Here is a 21,386-nt window from a genome sequence, read left to right on the forward strand (position 1 = left end):
GAGCGGACTGCGCTTGCGCACGCCCCGCGGAATTCGCGGCGGGGCGGGGGTGGGCGCGCGCACGTGCCCCCGTCTCCAGGCAACGGGAATAACAGCTGCCCTCTGAGAGCGCCTGCGCGGCCGGCGGCTGCTGGAGGGCGTGTGGTGAGGAAGCTTGAGTCCTGTGGCTTCCCCTAAGCGGGAGCCGCCTCCAAAAGAGCCTCAGGTACGCGGAAGGGCGGGAAGGCATGGGGTCAGCGCATCGATCTCCCAAGGGCCGACGGACTGAAGAGCCGAGGCCTTGTCTCCGAAGCGGAGTCACAAGTCGGGGACGTCCCGGGTGACCCTCCAGGACAGAACGCAACTTCCGCGTTCCGATCTAAACCCGCGGTGGCCGGATCGAGTGGTCCTTGCGTGAGGGTTTGGCAGCCAGGCACCTGCTGTATGCCCTGAGCCGGCTCTGTGCTCTTTAGGATCAAGCACGGTTCCAGCAGGAGGGAAGCCCCGAGAGTTTTTGTGCCGGTCACTTACCAATGGGCTGCAGTTTTCTCGCCTATAAAATGATGGGGCTGAACTCACAGTCCAACGGCCCCTCAATTCCAGTCCTGTAACTCTGGGCGAATCCCCAGCGAGGGGAAGCTGCTTGTCCTGTGTCACAGGCCTAAAAACTGACTTTCAATCCAATAGCTCTTTCCATCTGCTGTGGAGTGTATTATTGTGTATGAGGAAGCGTCACTGTGTATGGCAGAGGCTGGTAGTGATACAAAGGAAAGGTAGGTGGCAGGAACACCTGTATCACACTCCTTTTTCTATCCTCAGAACCTAATAAGCACCCACAGAACACAGTAAGCATTCACCAAATGCTTATTGAATGAAAGCTCTGGTGGACCCAGCACCAGCGTCCCTAAAAAGTCTAAGGGGAATTGTGGGTAGGCAGATGTAGAAACAGTTATACTTTAACAGTGGAGGTAAACCTCAGACAAACTCCTCACATGTGTCTGGTTTAAATCTCCCCTAGGCTTCAGTCCAGGCTCTGAATGGCTGGTCTCCAGTTGGCGTTGCCTCTGCCTATGGGCGTTATGCTCCCACATAATAAAAGGGATGCTCCAGAGCTCCATTCAGCTAAGCAAGACCCCTATGGAAAAGGTGACTCTTCCCAGCAGTCCTCTACAGGGCACCCGAGGAACAATTTCCAGCAGAAGCTTTTGAGTAACCAAGAACTGATGCTGGATAATCTCTACACTCACCCCAAGTGGAACACCTGCACAAAAGCCCAGAGCTGTTCGTATCCTCACTGTGCTGGAATGAGCCAGCAGGATTCAAGGAACAATCCCCAGGGCCAAGCCAAGGGTTTGTTTTACACATCAGACCCTCAGTCCCGGTATCCCAAAACAAATGACCAAGAATTCATCCCCTTGACAAAGAAGCGAGTGGGGGTTGACCGAGCATACCCTCTGAAACCTGTGTTTCATCGGAAGTCCCATAGTACAGGTGAGGCTGGCACTGATGGAGACCGGAACGCCTCTCCAAGAATCCCTGAGCCCAGAAAGTATTCGTACAGTAGCTTTGGTTCGAGGAACTGGGTGAATTCATCGATGGTTGGTCCAGTTGCTGCCACTCAGGAGGAAAGGGTCATGGCAAATGCCAACAGGACGGAGTGGATGCAAATCCAAAGACTAGAAGCTGCAGGGGAGAGCTTAGGGGAGGAAATCCGCAGAAAAGAGACTCTTCTGAGGGAAAAGCTGAAGAAGACGGAGGAGGAACTCAGAAGGATCCAGAAGGGAAAAGAACAGGCTGAGGAAAATGAAAAAAGAGAGCTTCAGAGAATGGTGCTCTCCCAGAGGAGAGTTAAAGATAATAGCATCACCGCATACAAACCTATCTTCTCTCCAGCACTCAGGTCTGAGGAGGTCTTCAACAGAGACACAGGAGAAGATGAAACTTGGGGACAATCTCGAGAGAATTCTAGTCCATTCCAGTTCTCTAATTATAGAATTCAGAAGCTCAAAAGGGAAAGACTGGTGGCAAGCAATAACAAAATCCGAGACCGAGTCTCAAGGCCATTGAAGCAGAAGTTTTCTCAAGCTACAGAAGCACCGCTGAGCGCTTTGCAGAGATACACCCGCAATTCTAGCTCATCCAGGGCACCAGACTCCTCAGGCTCCAGCTGTTCCACTGAAGAGCCAGAACTGGGCGAGTGCAGCCACTGCGGCCGAAAGTTTCTCTTGCTCAGGCTGGAGAGACACTCCAGCATCTGCCGCAGGATGCAGGGTTCCAAGAGGAAAGTGTTTGACTCCTCTAGGGCCCGGGCCAAGGGCACAGAACTAGAGCAGTACTTGAACTGGAAGGGTCCAGCTTCAGTCAAGGTAACAAGGGCCTTATGGATTTGCCATTGAGTGGGGATCACTTTTAAGAGCCTGTTATGTCCTCATCTGTTTTCTTTAGAAAGATTTCATGTGTCTTACAGGGAGAACGAATTCACATTTGATTTATTGATTACTACTGTGTGCCAGTCACAGTGATGGGAGGTTTTCATATGTTCCTCACTACAGCCCTGTGAAGATTTCATTATCTTATCAGTTCAATAATCAAGTCTCAGGTTAAGCTGCTTAAGATCACAAACAGTTTTAAATGGCAGCATATAAATCTGGGTCAGAATGACTCCAAAATCTAGACTTTAAAAATATGTTGTTTTGATTGTATAAGTAATAAACACTTACAGTAGAAAATTTAAGAGAATGAAATATATATATATCATGAAGCATTTCACTACCCTGACAAAATTCCTCATTCTTTATAATATATTCTACCATCACCCCAAATTAGGACTTGTTACCACTCCTGGAACTCTAATTTTTCCAGTTTGGCTAATTTTGATATACCTTCTTAGTAAATAGATGAAACGCACGATTAAGTTTGGAATTCTTTTTCTCCCCATTTAGAGCGTAAACAACTTAAAGGTGGAGGACTTTATTTTTTTAATAATTTTTATTGGAGTATAGTTGATTTACAATGTTGTGTTAGTTTCAGGTTTACAGCAAAGTGAATCAGTCATATATAGGTATAGATATCTCTATATCTATACATATATAACTCTTTTTTAGATTCTTTCCCCATATAGGTCATTGCAGAGTATTGAGTTCCCTGTGCTATTCAGCAGGTCCTTATTAGTTATCTATTTTATATATAGTAGTCTGTATATCTCAATCTCAATCTTCCAATTTATACCCCCCCCCAACTCCTCCTTGGCAACCACAGATGTTCCCTACATCTGTGACTCTTATTTCTGTTCTGCAAACAAGCACATTTGTACCATTAAAAAAATTTTTTTCCACATATAAGTGGTATCATATGATATGTGACTTTCTCTTTGTTCAGTATGACAGTCTCTAGGTCCATCCATATTGCTACAGATGGCATTATTTTATTCTTTTTTTTATGGCTGAGCAATATTCCATTGTGTATATGGACCGCATCTTTATCCACCCCTCTGTTGCTGGACATTTAGGTTGCTTCCATGTCTTGGCTATTCTAAGTAGTACTGCTGTGAACATCGGGGTGTGTGTATCTTTTTGAATTATGGTTTTCTTCAGATATATGCCTAGGAGTGATTTTTTCTTCTGGGATAGAGGACTTTATTTTTGGTGAACATTCCTAGCTGCAGAAAAACTAGGTTGTAAAAAGTGACTTCAAGACAGTTCCATATGTTTGGGAGAACTTCATAAGCACATTTGGACAGTCAGATCGGGAGAAGATTGTCTGGTTATACCTTGTCAAGGTTATACCACCGGGATTGTAAATAAGTGTTTCTCAAAGTATGGCATGCTGACAAACACTTTTTATTTTAGTAATTTTAATGTGTATTAGGAAAGTAAACCATAATAAGCCCTTGATTTCTAGGAATATTGACTTTAAAGAAAAATAGTAAGGAGGATAAGGTGAAAGTGGTATGCAAATAACCAAAATGTGGGAAAGCCTAGACCACATGATCTCAAAGCCCTGTCTCTAAACTATGAAAGCATTATTTTATTTTCATTTCCTTCCAACCCTCCCCACTGCTGCGCTAGCATTTCTTGTCCATTAGCACTTCATAGTTTATGTGTGTATTTATGTGATGGCTGTTAAGAGATGTTTTTTGCAGTTAGAGTTATTTCTTTTAGTATGGGAAGTGACTACAAGCAAGTGGTTTCTATGTTTATCGATGATCTCCCTGAAATCCTGTTGCCAATGAGAAGTCAACATTTTGCTCTTGCAGATAATGATATGATCACAGATTCCTGTTCTTTCCTGTTTTCTTTCTGGTCAACCCAATAATCCACTGGGGAGTTCTCTGTCCCACTACAGTGGTTCATTTCTGGCCAGAGCCAAAAAGAATCTTGTATTTCTTAAATTCCCAAATACCATAGCAATGAAGCAAAACAATTGGATTTCTGAGATCAGATGCCCTGGCTTTGTGGAAACTTGTTTGAGGAAACATGTTGCATTGAGGATAGGAAGGCAGAAAGTATCTGGATTGAGATGCACTCCCCTCCTCGGACTGTCCTGAGTCTTACTCCAAAGCTTTGTGCCTTTGCAAGCTGAATGGTTTGTGTCTGTCATTCCTTCTGTGTACTCAGAAGAATGGGTGATTTTTCTTCTCTCCTTTAATATTCACATAATTTCTGACTCATACTTCTGGTCTCGCTACTGTACATCGTGCATTTGAGTGTAAGAGGCTACATCTTTGTGCTTTGTGATTCATAAGTGTTAATTGAATGAACTTCAATACAATGAAGAGTTAAAAGTGTAAGTATCATATGGTTGAGGAACTTATACCATCTCTAACACTGATTCTCTTACCTTGTCTCTTTCAGTAAGACTCTCTTGATGGATCCTTCCTTTCCCTTTGATAACATCTCTTCCTATATTCATCACCAATAGCTACTTGCCTTTTTTCCCCTTGTTTTTAATATTAGTTTTATTTTCATCAAATGGTTGAATAAATTTAAAAAATCATGTATTACTAAGTGACCTGTAGTGCAGATCAAGAGTCTTCTGCCTCATCCCTCTCTTGGCTTTCAGCTATCCCCCACAGGCAGTTCTGATAGATGACTCTTCTGGTATGTATATTTCTAAATAATATACTTATTTTCTTGATTTATCAGTTTGGCACAAGATCTGTTCACCTCCACTTATGGACACTGTGGGTTCATATCCCCTCTCCTCCCACTTCTGTCCTTCCATTGTCGTGAAATCCCAATTTTGGGTTAAACCAGTAGTCAGCTATTTATGTGATAATAATCACATAAATTTTGTTCACTGCTCAGGGAACAGAATCTGCCCCTGCCCACATGTACCCAGAGTTAATAATTGACTCATGTTTTAATTTGCTTGGTTTCCTACATACCGATCTTAAATGTTTTTCCCTCCCTAAATGATCCTCCCAGGTCAGACACCTGTTAATGTTTTTGTAACTGCCAAAACACTACTCATAGTCTATCCGTTTGACTTTTTTATTCTGAAACCTCCCTCCCATTGTTTTCTTCCTGCTCCAGTTCAGACTGGCTCTCCTCGAGGCCTGGTGCAGACCTGTTGTCTGGGACCTTTTCTTTGCTTCTCTTCTGTTCCTAGCATCTTGAGTCTTCCTTTTTCTTGCTTGACTCCTTGCTTTGGAGAAGCTTATTAAAAAAGGTGAATGGAGGCATGTTTTTTTGTCATGGGATGAATGAAAATATATCTTACAGTCTTATTTTTGACTGATGAATTGGCCAGATAGAGAATTCTAGATGGAAAATTATTTTGTTAGAACCTTTGTGATAGTTTCCCACTAGCTTTCAGCATCTAGTGTTACTGTTGAGAAATCTGATGCTGTTTTGTTTCCTTCTCCATTATATGAAATCTATATATTTTTTCTGTTTATTAAAGCTTATAGGATTCTCTCTTTAATCTGCAATTCTACAGTGATTGTGTTGGGTAGTGCATAGGCCATTTCAATCTCAAGGGTAGGGACCTTTATTTCTAGGAATCTTTAGTGTCTTATTTGTTTAATAATTTCCACCTTGTCCTGTTTCTTGCAACTCCTATTGGTTGGTGTTGGATTTTCTGGATTGGCTTTCTAATTTTCTGATGTTTTCTACTTTCCATCTTAATTCTTTTTTCCCATTCTGAGTAATTTTTCTGACATTATTTACAACAGTTCTGTTTTTTAGCTACCACAGCATTAATTTATAATAGTTACTTCTGGTTTTCTCATTACTTTTTCATAATATATATATATTCTCATTTCATAGACAAATCTCTTCTAATACTTGTTGATATTATGATTTTTAAATAAACTTTACTTGGAGGATAACTGCAGTGTTGTGGTTCCTGCCACGCATAGGCGTGAGTCAGCCATGGCCTGCCTCTTGCACCGTGCCTGCACCCCCCTGGCTCACCCAACCCATGCCAGGTTGTCAGGGAGCACCTGGCTGAGCTCACGGCACCCTACAGCAGCTCCCACTGGCTGTCTACAGATGGGTCAGTGCTGCGCTCTCATTTGTCCCACCCTCTCCTTACCCTGCTGTGCCCAGAAGTCTGTTCACTGTGTCTGTGTCTCTGCTGCTGTCTTACAGATAGGTTCATCAGTACCATTTTTCTAGATTCCATGTATATGTGTTAATATGCAATATTTGTTTTTCTGAGTTACTTCATTCTGTATAACAGGCTCTGGGTTCATCTACCTCACTGTAACTGAGTCAAAATTTGTTCCTTTTTATGGCAGAGAAATATTCCATTGTATATATGTACCACAATTTCTTTATCCATTCATCTGTTGATGGACATCTAGGTTGCTTCTTGGCCTAGATGTCCTGGCCATTGTAAATAGTGCTGCAATGAACACTAGGATACATGTCTTTTTGAATTGTGGTTTTCTCAGGGTATATGCCCAGTAGTGGGATTATTGGGTCATACGGTACTTTTATTCCTAGTTTTCAAAGAAATCTCCATACTGTTCTCCATAGTGGCTGTATCAATTTACATTCCCACCAACAGTATAAGAGGATTCCCTTTTCTGCAGACCTCCTGTAGCATTTATTGTTTGTAGATTTTTTTGATGATGGCCATTCTGGCTTTCCAGGTAGCTCAGTGGTAAAGAATATGCCTGCCAATGCAGGAGACATGCATTCAGTCTGTGGGTGGGAAAGATCCCCTGGAGGAGGAAATGGCAATCCACTTCAGTATTCTTTCCTGGAAAATCCCATGGACAGAGGAGCCTGGCAGGCTACAGTTAATGGGGTTGCAGAGTTGGATATGACTGAACACAGAGCAGAGATAGAGCATTCTGACCAGTGTGAAGTGATATATTGTAGGTTTGATTTGCATTTGTCTAATAAGAAGCAATGTTGAGCAAATTTTCATGTGTTTATTAGCCATCTGTTATATCTTCTTTGGAGAAATGTCTGTTTAGGTCTTCTACCCATTTTTGATTGAGTTGTTTATTTTTCTAATATTAAGCTGCCTGAGCTGCTTATTTTGGAGATTAATCCTTTGTCAGTTGCTTCATTTATAACTATTTTTTTCCATTCTGAGGGATTATCTTTTCATCTTGTTTATAGTTTCCTTTGCTGTGCAAAAGCTTTTAAGTTTAACTAGATCTCCTTTGTTTATTTCCATTACTCTAGGTGGGTCATAGAGGATCTTGCTGTGATTTATGTCACTGTATTCTGCTTATTTTTTCTCTGAGTTTTAGTTTCTGGTCTACGTTTAGATCTTTAATTCGTTTTGAGTTTATCTTTGTGTATGGTGGTAGGAAGTATTCTAATTTCATTTTGTTACATGTAGCTGTCTTGTTTTCCCAGCACCACTTACTGACAAGACTGTCTTTTCTCCATTGTATATTCTTGCATCCTTTGTGAAAAATAAGGTGCCCATAGGTGCATGGGTTTATATCTGGGCTTTCTATCTTGTCCCATTGGTCTAAATTTCTGTTTTTCTGCCGGTACCATACTGGTTTGATGACTGCAGCTTTGTAGTGTAGCCTGAAGTCAGGAAAGTTTAAACTCAGAGCTTTACTTAAATATCTAGTGATCCTTGTCTGTCCATTCATATTTAAGCTTAAGTGGGGCTTGTTGACTGAGGGCTTTCATATTAGGTTATCAAACAGTGAGCCTTTTAAGTGGGGTTGCTCAGAGTCATCATTTCAACTTCTCTCAACTGCCTGATGCATCCAGAGAACTCTTGTCTCCAAGGAGGGTGCCAGTGTGCCTGGTACTCTGGAGGATGGTGGGGGACACAATACATCATGTACAACTTGCCCTTCATCCCTTTTCAGCTCCTAGATTAACCCTGTTCTCCATTATGCCTGGATATCCTGAGTCTGAAACCTGTCTGGTTCAGTTTCTCCAGAGAGGGTGTTGGAAGTACTGGGCACTCGGACATGCAAGGTGGAGAGGAGCCATCAGAGCTGACCTGTTCCCAGCCCTGTGCCTCCCCTTTCCACTACCTGTATTTCTAAGCATTAAGCCTCTCAGGGAAAACCGGCTTGCCTCTCAGTGATATCCGCCTTTGCAGGCCCTTAGGTTTAAGTGTCTCCACTCTGGCAAGTCAGTTATCATTGTTGCTCCTTTCCTGTTCTCTTTGACCTTGTGTATTAACATCCTTTTAACTTCCTTACTATCATTCTAACAGAGACTCAGGAAGGGGATGACCTAGACACCAAGTTAAATGATCAGTCTTTCTTCAACTTACAGGCTGAACCTCCTCGGAAGAGCAACTGGAGACAGAAGCATGAATCCTTCATCCGTACTCTCCGTCAGGCTCGAGAGTTCCAGCAGGTGATTGCCAAAGGTGGAAACCCCTCAGACCTGCCTCCCATCCTGCCTGTAGAAAATCCAGACTATATTCAATGCCCTCACTGTAGCCGCCACTTTGCTCCCAAGGTGGCAGAGCGGCACATCCCCAAGTGTAAGACCATCAAGAACCGTCCTCCGCCTCCAAGAAAGCACTACAGTTGAGCAAACAGTGGAAACCTCCTTGATGGTCCAGAACGCTTCTGCTTCTCTTGAGCAGTAAGTAGGAACAGAGTCATTTGATGCAGAGCAGAAAGAACTAACACTTTTACATATCCCAGATCTGCCTGCAGAGCTGAGATCAGTGAAGAAAAAAAGACCCATTGCTAAGCAGCAAGATGCAAAAGGATGCCTCAGCTTCCCACTAAATCACCACCTCCGGCTGATGTGCCTGATGTAATTGCTCTGAGAACTGATGGGTGAAGAAACTTAAGAGCAGTGAGCAGGCTGCATTAAAGCTCTCTTCTCGCAAGCCTGATTATGGTTTGTGCTAGTTAAGGGCCTGCATTTGTTGTGCCTTCTTGCCGCTGCCTCTGCACGTACGTCTGTGGTTCCGGTTAACTCTTCTCGTTCTTGTAAGAAGTTGGCTCACTGGTGTCACAGGATCATGCATCTTGTCTCTTATAAAAAATACACTTCTGCTGTAAGGCAAATGACCTCCCTGGTACATGATCCTGGCAGAAAGTCAATCCAAGCATGTAAGGTTGGGGCACCAGTATGTCCTAAACCCTCCCCATGTGGTACTGTGTCATAAAGGGAACCTCATCTTTATCTACTTTACAGGGTAGGGGTGGGAGAAAGCACACTATGTCTCTGTAGTTGTTCTTTTCTAATGAATTTCATATGTCAAAAAAGAAAAAGGAAGGAAGCAACTTTAATTTCAGCTGTTGCTAGCACTCTGCTTTCAAATCAGTTTGGTTTGATGACTTTTAAAATGACGCAGCAAAATGTACCCTCCAAGCAAGCTGGGACATTTCAGTGTCACATGTCTGTACTGATTATATCACAGTAAACTTCTCTTCTGGAAAGTAAACTTTGAAGGAAAAAATGCCAGATCTAAAATTTTCTCAGCAGAATCGTGCCTACTGCAAGTAACTTTCATAATTAGGCACTGAAAAAATAGGTTTGGGGAATTTAAATTTAAATCATAAAATGAGTGAGTCCTAGACTTGTCAACGGAGAAAGAAATGGCACCCCAATCCAGTATTCTTGCCTGGAAAATCCCATGGATGGAGGAGCCTGGTAGACTACAGTCCATGGGGTCGCAAAGAGTTGGACACGACTGAGCGACTTCACTTTCAGACTTGTCAAACAGGAGAAGTGATAAGACAGTGTCTGATGGGGGAAATATCAGTTCAGGTAGAATCAGGTGAGCACAACAGATCTGAAATACTAGTTAAGATTACTGTCCTGAGAGCATTACTCAAATTGTTAGTTTAAGATACTGGAGAAAAGTCAACGAAGCTGACCTGGGCAAAGGGGACTGTGCAGACCACAGAACCATACTTACTAACTACAGATGGCCACTCACTCTTGCTCCATTTCCTCTGCAGCTTCTACCGAGTGGCTGGGCCAACAGATCAGACCAATCTGATATGCCCGTCTTTAAGGCTTTAGCTGTGAAGCTGCTAGACACTAGGCTGAAAACAAAATCATATATATTTTAAAAAACAGCATATACTGCTTTATGCTTTTCCTGTTACAAAGAAAAAGAGGTATAACATAATGGCGCCTCTGGTTGGTCACTTAAAGAAACCTCACAGAGAAACATCAGATATGTAACCCAATATATAGTTCTCCTGCAAGTTTAACGAGGTACCCACTTTTAAGTTTCACACTTGATAGTAAAAGCAATAGATGATGAGAATGAGTGGTAGCCAAGGTCACAAAGTGGTAGCCCGTGGACTGCTTTGCTTCACAGGTATGTTTTGACTGACATAGCATTAAAAGTATAATCTGACATTTAAAAATGGTGATATGGAGCATCTTTTGAAAAACTGGAAGTTCTGGAAACCCTGGGCCTGCAGCTCTGCTCAGCACTGAGTGGGGTTCGGAACCAGTTGCTCCTTCCAGACGGGGTGGAGCACAGAGAACACCACCCGCCTGGCATGCTTCACTTATTTGCCTTGTCTGTCTGGTCAGAACCCCTGGATGATGTTATAAGGTCACAAGCCAGGGGCCTCCAGGGAGAACAAATGTGTGTGTGGGGAGTGCTTTCTTATGCTGCTAGAGAAATAAACAATAGTCAATGCCCTAGTGTTCCCTTCGATCTCAACATGTTTAGGCCTTGATTACAACAGGAATATCCATTAGCCTTTTAAATTTAGCTTGATTGGATCTTTGGGAAGAAGAACCCTTTTTCTAAGTCTCTTCCTGGATAGCAGAGGATGACAGAGGATAAATAAATGCTGCTTGTTAATGTTTCCGTGTTATACTACTGTATCCAAGAACCTTTAGTAAGTAGACGCTATAAATTTTTAAAGTTCAAAAGGTTAAGGAATGGGAAAAAAACCTCAACAGTAAGACTCACTTCCTTGAAAAGTATATGCAGACATGTTGAGAGTATTAGCAGCAGTCTGTTGAATGCAGCACAGCACCTTTGGCCAACATTTGCTGTAGGTCATCCATTTGTCACTTTTCACAGCTACACAGGAGGTAGCAGAGAAATGATATAGTGTTTCCCTCCTTAATGTTCATGATTCTGTGAGATTTAATGATCAGCATGAACCACTAAATTATATCCATGGTTAATCACTGCAGCGATAAATGATTTTTTGCTTTGTGGCTGGAAGGAACATGTTTTGCCGTCCTGACTACAGCCACTCTGGCCTGACACTACCGTGAATACTACTACTTTGGAGGCCCAGGGATGCTCATTGGAAATAATTTATTTACAATACATCCTTGCACCAGAGTTGTTCTATTATTAATGTTTCCAAATATATGGCAAAATCGAATGAAATGTGAGTTTAGGTCTGTTCTTGCTTTTAACCTTAGTGAAATGTTCAGCCAAGAGAAGTTACAACTTGGCTGTGCTATGTCAGGGAGACCAAATACAGTTCAGCCTTTTTGAGGGAAAACAGTTTTATAAACATAAACTGGCAGTATCACTTGAAAAAGCCCACTGTGACTGAGGAGATAAGTACAAGACATCACCCTTCCTCTTTTAATGGCTTGTTTTTTTCCTTCAGCACTTTGAGCACTGTATTTTAGAAGTTTGAGGGTCGGGGGAAGAAAGTTGTAGCAGCAAAAATGATTCTATTAGCAAGAAAAAACAAATTGGAAAGAAGCAAAGATTATTTCTTTGCAAATGCCCCTTGCATTTATTTATTTATATAAAGACTCACTGAATCAAAGATTCACAAAGGCCTGGAGTCTGTGTGTATCTGATCCCCAGTGACTAAGGTCATGTGCAGGCTCACTGAGGCATAGCACTGATTGAGAGTTGAAATGTTTATTTAAAACAGAAATGCCAAACCACTCCACCCTCAACCTTTCAAACATCTGGCTAACAATAAGCTAATTCTTCAGCAACAATGTCAGAGCAAAGGAGTAACTCAGGTTATACTATAAGGCAAAAGCAATACTACTGGAAAACTTAAAACACCTAGCACTACATAAAGAAGAAAAGTAGGACACAATTTAAAAATAGCTATAGAAAACCAGTCAAAGGCATTTCTGCTGCCTCACCTTTCACTTTTTTATCTGATGTGTGGTTGCCACCTATGAACTGGTTTCTGTTTGCATAGCTTTTTGGTGGGAAAAATCATATGGCTGTCCCAGGCACAATTTGGGAAAGTGCAAATTGTCTCTAAGGCACAGAACTTAGATTCTCAGCCACATTAACAGCAAACCAAGACTTCCCAAGGGAACATGCTAGAGCAAACGACCCCAGCGTCCCACTGCTGGAGAGTGACTCCCTCTCTGGAGCCAGGGCTCCCACCCTCCCTTCAGTGCTCCTTCACCCCACGGTCTCAGCAACGTGCCCATGTCCCTCGGTTCCATGGCACAAGCAATACTCATGATTAACACCCAAACTGACCCTGCCTCTCAGGCCTGCTGAGATGGTGAGCATAAGGGATACAGGAACATGAAAGGCCAGTCAGTCCTTTTAAAAAAAAAAATCAAAGTTGCATTTACATGATGAACCAAAACCCATTGTTAGGGTTTGTTGCAAACCCCCCCAAGTCCCCAGAACTTGTAACTTTAATCCAGGGTTGGCCCCTTCCCTTATTTTAAGAAAAGGCTTCGGTGATTACATTAGTACCATTGTACTAGGCTTCCCAGAATCGAGAAAACAATGGGAATATCAAACCAAAGAAGATCCCATTGAGTAGAGTTGCCCATCCCCAGCTGTGGGGTTTTCCTGGAGCAGCAGCCTTCACACCACCAATTTTAGGGAAATGGCAAAATTTCCATTGCACAGGTCCTTCCAAAATATTAAATAGATACCAAACATTTACTTGTTGGTTGGGGAAAATGAAACAGATCATTTCAGCTCTTTCTAAGGAGGTAGGATGTGACAGTCATCAAGGCAGCTCATGTAAAGGTGAGCTGGAAACACAAAGCTCACCTCCTTAAGTAAAACCATCAAACGTTTCTAGGACACTTGCTCTCTTTGGAAGAGCTGCCTTGCTGCTGTCTACAAGGACACGAAGACACAGGGATTGGCTCTCAGCCAAATTCCTCTCCAAATTGGCAGGATCCTCCTGTTCTGTCAGGCTTCAGGGACTACCAGGTTTGGGTGCTGGCTCTGGGCCACTCAAGTAGGAAAGATGATACAGATTCACTGATATGGCTTCATAAAACACCAAAAGGGGAAAAATACTGACTAGACATACAAAAGGGAGTGGCTGGGGCTGCTGATGTCAAGATTAGAACCCTAAGAGCCACGAAGGCAGAGGCACAAGTAGCCTTCTCAGGGGAGAAGACTCAAGTCACTCTAGGTCCTCTCGAAGATGCCAAGCAGAGGCAGCTAAGAAGGCTCTCCCCTCATGGTTTCCCCCAAAGTCCATTCCTTCTGCCCCATGGACTCAATTCTCTATGAGACGCCTCATCTCTCAAAAGGCTTTTCCAAAGCTAGGAAATCCCACCCTGACACTCCTGCTGTGTGACGAGGAGGGACCTGCCCTTCTTTCTCTGCTCCTAACTGAAAAAGTTCCACTCAACTCTCAGAGGAAAAGCAACCTAAGCCCATTGTTCCTCCTAAAGCATTCAGCTGCACAAAGTAATTCAACTTTCTGAAAACAAGCTGGAGACTGGCTCCACCAGACATACTTTCCTGGACTAAGGCTCCTGAGAGGGCTTAGAACACTTCACCACTCTCCAGATGACCCTGGACGGGCTGCACCTGGTTGCAGCCCTCTCCAGCTTTACACTTTAACTTCCTCCACCCAGAGGTGCAATGCCTGGCACTGAATTCCCAAGGCAGCTTCCAATTAACGGTGAAAGTGATAAGTGGGATATAAGCTGCTAGCAGCAAAATGAACGTGAGTATCGTGTCTCCTCTTCAAAGGTGGGATCACCAGATGAGGTACAGAGCTGCTGTTGCTATGGCAGTCACTGAGGACAAAGCCAGGGCCATGGGGCCCCCCGTTCTCCAACACAAAACCACTCCTAGATCCTAACAGGCAGTGCTACTCTCCAAGTGTACACGGAAAGTGCTTCAGAACCTCCGCCTCGCGCTCCTTGTCTGCAGGTGAACGAAGCCAGGAAAGCGCGCTCTGCGTTCAGTAAGTGTGCTGTGAAGGTCTTTGGATCCCAGTTTCCTGGAGGCTAGACAGGCTCAGGAGACTAGAGGCTGGGTCTACAGGAGTCTGTTCCCAGGAGACACCAGGAATCTGAATCTAAGTCAGGCTTTGGATCCATTTCCGTCTCATCCTTTGCTGTCTGAGTTCCTTTGGAATGCATCCCCACCTGTCCAGATAAAACACAGTTCCAGGTTAACTGCCACTTGGTTACAGCAGTTCAGGACTACATTTTCAATGCCAACCCCTGAGAATGCATAGCCGCGGTTTTGTGAGCCCATACTACTACCTGCGTAACAGGACTTTATGTAAGGTCCACTCCTGTACACTTGTTGCAGGTAGGGTGACCAAGTGTTGCAATTTGCCTAGGGCTGCAGGGTTTTCTGGGCTGCAGAATTTTTGGTTTTAAAACTCTAACAGCCCTAGGCAAAATGGTCCTCCTGCCTGCTACTGCTGCCAATCACTCCATGCTTACCTCAAGTGTGTATATTACTTTCCAAAATACCTTCACAGACATTATTTCATTTCATCCTCAAAACAACCATACAGGGTAGGCGGTATTATTTTCTTCTTTCAGGTGAAAACAAGGGCTCAGAGAAACAAACTGATTTGTGCAAACGTGTAAAGCTGGTAAAGGAAAAAGCCAATGGTTCACAGTATTTCCCTATCCTAGTTCACTCTATACAGAGCAATACTATGACCCTTTAAAAATGATGCAAGCAGCAACACCAGTGAAGTATTTTACCAGAAATGCTTAGCTTGAATCTAATCAAGCCTTAAGTCTAGCTTATAGTTTACAGAAATGACAAGGGACAAAAGAACAAGTGAAGCAACATCTCGAGAAGATAAAACAAAGCCAGAATTTAGGACATTCTGTTACACGACTGACCCTGCTTCTTCTATAAACCAATGCTATGAAAACTATTTTTAAAAAGCAGGTAGGAGTGGTAATGCAGGGAATTGTTCTATATAAAAGAAATAAGAAACATAATGTAAAAGGAGGTTCTTAACTGGTTGCTGGTCTGATAAAAAGTTGTAAAGAACATTTTTTTTTGTGGGAAACCTTGGAAAATTTGAGTGTCAACTGAGTACTAGTGAGAATTAAGAATCCTAGTGTTATTTTTGTTAAGTGTGATAATAATACTATGGTTCTCCAGGAGAATAAATGTCTACTTTTGGATGTATGTAATAAAGTATTTAGGGCAGCTATGTCATGACTTTCATAATTTATTTGAAAATGGTTTAGCTCAAGAAAAAAAATATGTACACACATACACACAATCCTATTTCAAATACACACGGATAAATACCAACACATATTTAAACATATACACTTTTGAAACAATCACAGCAACATATTAATGACTGTTGAATACAGATGGTGGATATACAGGAGTCCACTGAACTGCAATGTTTAAGATTTTTCATAAGTAAAAGAAAAAGGTAACAAAAAAACAATAGAAGTTATGTGATGAGATGATTCAATCCAGGTGCCTAATGACAGACCGAGCTTCTGGGGTTAATTACAAAAACTACACCATCAAAAAATAAGTACTTGCAAAGAAGTAAGTCCATTTCAGTGACTGGTGTTCTGTTTCTGTGATTCTTCAAAACAAAATTAGAAACTGAATTATTCTTTTAATGCTCTCACCTGCTGCCCTCCTTCTAATTTCTTGTTCAGCTTCTGTAGTTGGGTAAAAATCTGAAGGTTTTCTTGTTGTAACTTCTGTTGTTCAGCCAGACACTTCAACACCAGACCCTGCAGTCTCTCAACCTCCACCTGCAGAGTACTGCACGCACAGGGAGGAACCAAGGGTGTTGCCTTCCCAGCACATGTTCCTGCAGGATTCAGCCGAGGCGGCTAGAGAGACAGGAGAAAAGGGGTCATAGGAGCTTCTGCCTGGATGCTACAGCTCCCGAATCCAATGTCCCTTCTATGTGCTACCAGATTTTACTTTTAAAGTAACAAGAAAAAACACACATACAGATGAAGTCAATGTAAGAGAAACAGAAAACTTCTGGGATTACTGTAGAGGCTGGCTCTAACGTCACAGAGCAAGGGAGCTCTCAGTGCCTCAGTTGCATTATGGTAAGGTAAAAGAAAAATCATCTATTTTGGAGGACTCTGTGAAATAATTTAAAGTCATTAATATCTTCCCAATATAAAGTTGTGGGAGAATACACAATTTGGTTTGGAACAAGTATGATCACAGTGAGGACACCATAATTCAAAGGGTCAATATTCATGAAATATAGTGGATCACACTTTAGAAGAGATTTAAGAGGTGTTCCATAAACTGTATCACTAAAACAATTCAAGACTGCTAACTGACAGAGGAATAAAAATGTTTACCTTGAAGTTTCAAAGGCCTTATTTCCTCTTCTGGAAAGCTTTTCAATAACGCTAGCCTGGATTTTTCTCCCGTCTTCTACTATACTTTTTAAAAAGGATTAACAAATGATAGCCATAGGCCAAATCCAGCCTACGGCCTGTTTTTGTAAAATAAAGTTTTATTGGAACATAAACATGCACATTCATTAGGCATTATTTTTGGCTGCTTTTGTGCTACAATGTCAGTGTTGAGTGGTTACAAGAGAATGTATGGTCTGCAGAGCCTAAAATAATTACTATGCAGTCCTTTAGAAAAAGTTTGATGATCCCCAGTTTACAGTTTTATTGAGATATTTACCACAATTTGATTTCTACCAAAGTTGAGAATAAATGCATTGCTCTCCCAATAGACTACAAGTATTATTTCTTACATATACTTAAAACTCCAACCTACCCTCACAATGTCAGGAAAAACTGGTCTTGAATTTTGGAATTTCAATTTTGGTACTTCTAAGGTAGAGAGAAAAACATCGACTACTGCTTTACTGACTACACCAAAGGCTTTTACTGTGTGGATCACAACAAACTGTGGAAAATTCTTAAAAAGAAGGGAGTAGCAGACCACCTGACCTGCCTCCAGAGAAACCTGTAAGCAGGTCAAGAAAGCAACAGTTAGAACTGGACATGGAACAACAGACTGGTTCCAAATCGGGAAAGGAGCATTTCAAGGCTGTATATTGTCACCCTGCTTATTTAACTTATATGCAGAGTACATCATGAGAAACGCTGGGCTGGAAGAAGCACAAGCTGGAATCAAAACTGCTGGGAAAAATATCAATAACCTCAGATATGCAGATGACACCACCCTTATGGCAGAAAGCGAAAAAGAACTAAAGAGCCTCTTGATGCAAGTGAAAGAGGAGAGTGAAAAAGTTGGCTTAAAACTCAACATTCAAAAAACTAAGATCATGGCATCCAGTCCCATCACTTCATGGCAAACAGATAGGGAAACAATGGAAACAGTGAGAGACTTTATTTTTGGGGGCTCCCAAATCACTGCAGATGGTGACTGCGGCCATGAAATTAAAAGACGCTTACTCCTTGGAAGGAAAGTTATGACCAACCTAGATAGCATATTAAAAAGCAAAGACATTACTTTGCCAACAAAGATCTGTCTAGTCAAGGCCATGGTTTTTCCAGTAGTCATGTACGGGTGTGAGAGTTGGACTATAAAGAAAGCTGAGCACCAAACAATCGATGCTTTTGAACCGTGGTGTTGGAGAAGACTCTTGAGAGTCCCTTGGACTGCAAGGAGATCTAACCAGTCCATCCTAAAGAAAATCAGTCCTGAATTTTCACTGGAGGACTGATGTTGAAGCTGAAATATTTTGGCCAATACTTTGGCCACCTGATGCAAAGAACTGACTCATTTGAAAAGACTCTGATGCTGGGAGAGATTGAAGGCAGGAGGAGAAGGGGACAACAGAGGATGAGATGGTTGGATGGCATCACCGACTCTACGGACATGAGTTTAAGCAAACTCCAGGAGCTGGTGATGGACAGGGAAGCCTGGCGTGCTGTAGTCCGTGGGGCTGCAAAGAGTCGGACACGACTGAGCAACTGAAATGAACTGAGCTGAACTGAAGGCAGAGAGAACAGACAGACAATCATCTGGTATAGAAAGGTGTGGGCCTGTCAGAAATACGAAAGGGTAAATACTTTCCACAGAAGTCAGTTTAGCCTTGCGTAGAGGCTTTAAGCACTACTGAACAGGAGGTGTGAGTTGATGCTGGGCAGCTGGGAAACAATGAAGCTAGAGGGAGAGACAGGGAGGCCAGGAGAATGGGGCAGAGCTTATAGCCACTGTTTATCTAGTCTTGATTTAAAGGCAAAAGCTCAGTTACCCAGGCTCCTGCTGGGGGCTTGTGTTCCAAAGGCGCTTCGGAAGCCATCTTGAGTCCTTGTAGCTCGTCATACGGCAGAGTATCTCTCTCAGATTCTGAAAAAGCTGCACTTAGGGGAGATGGGCTGTCAGGCATAGGGATGAATTCTGCATTTTCCAGCTCCTACGTATGAGAGAAAGAATCTCATCAGTTCCATCTGAGCCTTTCACTTTCATCCAAATTCCTTCCCTGCTATAGCTTTCACGCTGACGTGTCATCGGCACCCTCTAGCGGAGCAGGACAGTTGTGGTTACAACACAGCTTATCCTGTCAGTCAATGTACTGGCAGGCCTTCCTTTGAGGAGCAGATAGGGAAGGGAATTCAAACTCAATTTCAAGAACACTTTTTGATACCCAGTGTGATGCCTCAACACACTCAGTCAACAAAGGCTATTCAAGTTGGGAAGCTCTAAGGTGATGGCCGTGAGGCTAACTGCCAGGCTGCTAAAGGCTGAAGCTTTAGATGGAACTGTGCGCTGCTTCTTTCATTCACATTCCTAAGTAGCTATCAAGTTTAATATTGTTACAGAGGGAGCCTTACATCTAGAGGTTCCCTCTTTTTTGTTGGGGGGGGGCGTGATTTAAAATTTCTCAACTATAATTTTAAGATTTTCTTTTTTAACGTGAACCATTTGTAAAGTCTTTTTATTGAACTTGTTACAATACTGTTTATGTTTCATGTTTTGTTTTTTCTGGCCACTAGGCATGGAGAAGGCAATGGCACCCCACTCCAGTGCTCTTGCCTGGAAAATCCCATGGACGGAAGAGCCTGGTAGGCTGCAGTCCATGGGGTCGCTAAGAGTCGGGCACGACTGAGCGACTTCACTTTCACTTTTCCCTTTCATGCAACGGAGAAGGAAATGGCAACCCGCTCCAGTACTCTTACCTGGAAAATCCCAGGGACAGAGGAACCTAGTGGGCTGCCGTCTATGGGGTCGCACAGAGTCAGACACGACTGAAGCGACTTAGCAGCAGCAGCAGCAGGCATGTCGGATCTTAACTCCCAAATCAGGGATGGAACTTGCATCCCCTGTTTTGGAAGGCAAAGTCTCAACCACTGGACTGCTAGGGAGGTCCCTAACTATAAATATTGACTGTAGAAAATGTGCAAATATTGATAGGCAAAGAAACATGATAAAAATCACCAGTAATTCCATCACTCACAGGTAACCACTGTTAAGGCATTTTTCTACTGTAAGGCATTCCAACTACCTTGATATTCTACGAACCACAGTACAAAATCTATAAGCTTAATCTTCGCACACATGCATTACAAACACTTCTTTCAAGGAAGGTTACGTTAATTTCCATTCACTTAAGTAATATAGGTATGAGACCACCTTATCTTTTCTTGTCAGAAAAAAAAAGGATTAGAGATTTGATGATTTCGGCTCAGACAGAAATCAGAAACCTAGATGCCTGCTGCAAAGCACTTGAGCAGCACATGGGAAACAGAGATCCTTCTAGTCCCTACAGAGTTCCTGTCACCAAAGGAACTACCTTTCGAAGCCAGCCAGGACAGGAGCTGCTGGCCCCACTGCTGATCCGCATGGCCTCAGTGGGACTGACGAGACCTTCCATGCCTCGGTCTGCTTCCATTGTTCCTCGGAAGCCTCCACTTGGATCAGGAGTTTCAGATTCCTGCTGACTGTCGTCTTCTCTTCCGCCACCGCTGCCACCTCCTGGGCTAGAGCTCTGAACCACTGACAGATACACAGCACAGAAATATAGAGCTTTGCTATGCAACAGTATTTACCAGCTGACAGCCCCACCAACCCCTGGAGAGTTTCTGAGAGTTGCGTGAAGTGGAACAGCAACGGTGTAAGTCAGATACCTGGGCCTAAATTTCTAGTTCTTTACACAAGGTATTGTGCATCAGGATCTTTATGACAGTATTCACTTCTACTTTCCAAACTTGCTTGTACTTAATTATCAATGTTCTACTAGATTACTGAATAATCACCCCAACCACTGCATCCAAACCTTAAATATTCAGACTCCAACATCCTCCATAGAGGTTCATCTTATATATTGAATACAAAAGATTTTTCACATTTGAGCCAAACATCTCTTAAAGTTGCCAGATAAACTCACCATTAATTCCCTTTCTAGGAAAACAATTGAATAGAGAAGTCCTCAACCATTAAATTCATCAAATTCTTTAATGACTATCTGTAAGAATTTGAAAAAATATGAGGGCTTCCCAGGTGGCTGAGTAGTAAAGAATGCGTCAGGAAGATCCCCTAGAGAAGGAAATGGCAGCCTATTCTAGTATTCTTGCCTGGGAAATCCCAAGGATAGAGGAGTCTGGTGGGATATAGTCCCTGGGATTGCAAAAGAGTTGGACACAAGGGACTTCCCTGCTGGGCCTGTGGTTAAGACTCTCAGCTCCCAATGCAGGGGGCCCAGGTTCGATCCCTGGTCAGGGAACTAGATCCCACATGCTGCAACTAAGACCTGGTGCAGCCAAATAAATGAATAAATATTAAAAAAAAAAAAAAGAGTTGGACACAACTTAGCAACTAAGCACAATAACAACAAAAACAAAAAATGTGATGGCTGATTCTTTAATGTC

General features: G+C 42.7%; 2 protein-coding genes across 3 annotated transcripts in view; one reads left to right on the forward strand and one right to left on the reverse strand.

The window, feature by feature from the left end:
* The first annotated feature begins 104 nt into the window (after window positions 1–104).
* Window positions 105–11,212, forward strand: ZC2HC1C (zinc finger C2HC-type containing 1C). Of its 2 annotated transcripts, none has more exons than XM_012182067.4 (3): window positions 105–752; window positions 998–2,345; window positions 8,691–11,212. In XM_012182067.4, the coding sequence occupies exons 2-3, from the start codon at window positions 1,017–1,019 to the stop codon at window positions 8,952–8,954; spliced, it is 1,593 nt and encodes a 530-aa protein (XP_012037457.2). In that variant the 5' UTR covers window positions 105–752; window positions 998–1,016; the 3' UTR covers window positions 8,955–11,212. The 2 variants fall into 2 exon arrangements, with proteins under 2 accessions (XP_012037457.2, XP_004011124.2); XM_004011075.5 differs by having other exon boundaries at window positions 105–205.
* An 876-nt stretch (window positions 11,213–12,088) lies between these two features.
* NEK9 (NIMA related kinase 9) overlaps window positions 12,089–21,386 on the reverse strand; it is a 39,629-nt gene continuing 30,331 nt past the window's right edge. Inside the window, exons 19-22 of the mRNA XM_012182349.5 lie at window positions 20,312–20,514; window positions 18,773–18,934; window positions 16,188–16,397; window positions 12,089–14,705 (exon numbers count right to left, since the gene is read on the reverse strand). Of these exons, the coding sequence (XP_012037739.2) occupies window positions 14,583–14,705; window positions 16,188–16,397; window positions 18,773–18,934; window positions 20,312–20,514 (698 nt within the window). The 3' untranslated portion in view covers window positions 12,089–14,582. The remainder of the gene's footprint in view (window positions 14,706–16,187; window positions 16,398–18,772; window positions 18,935–20,311; window positions 20,515–21,386) is intronic.

Source organism: Ovis aries, chromosome 7 (assembly GCF_016772045.2).
Source record: "Ovis aries strain OAR_USU_Benz2616 breed Rambouillet chromosome 7, ARS-UI_Ramb_v3.0, whole genome shotgun sequence".
Taxonomy (NCBI): Eukaryota; Metazoa; Chordata; class Mammalia; order Artiodactyla; family Bovidae; genus Ovis; species Ovis aries.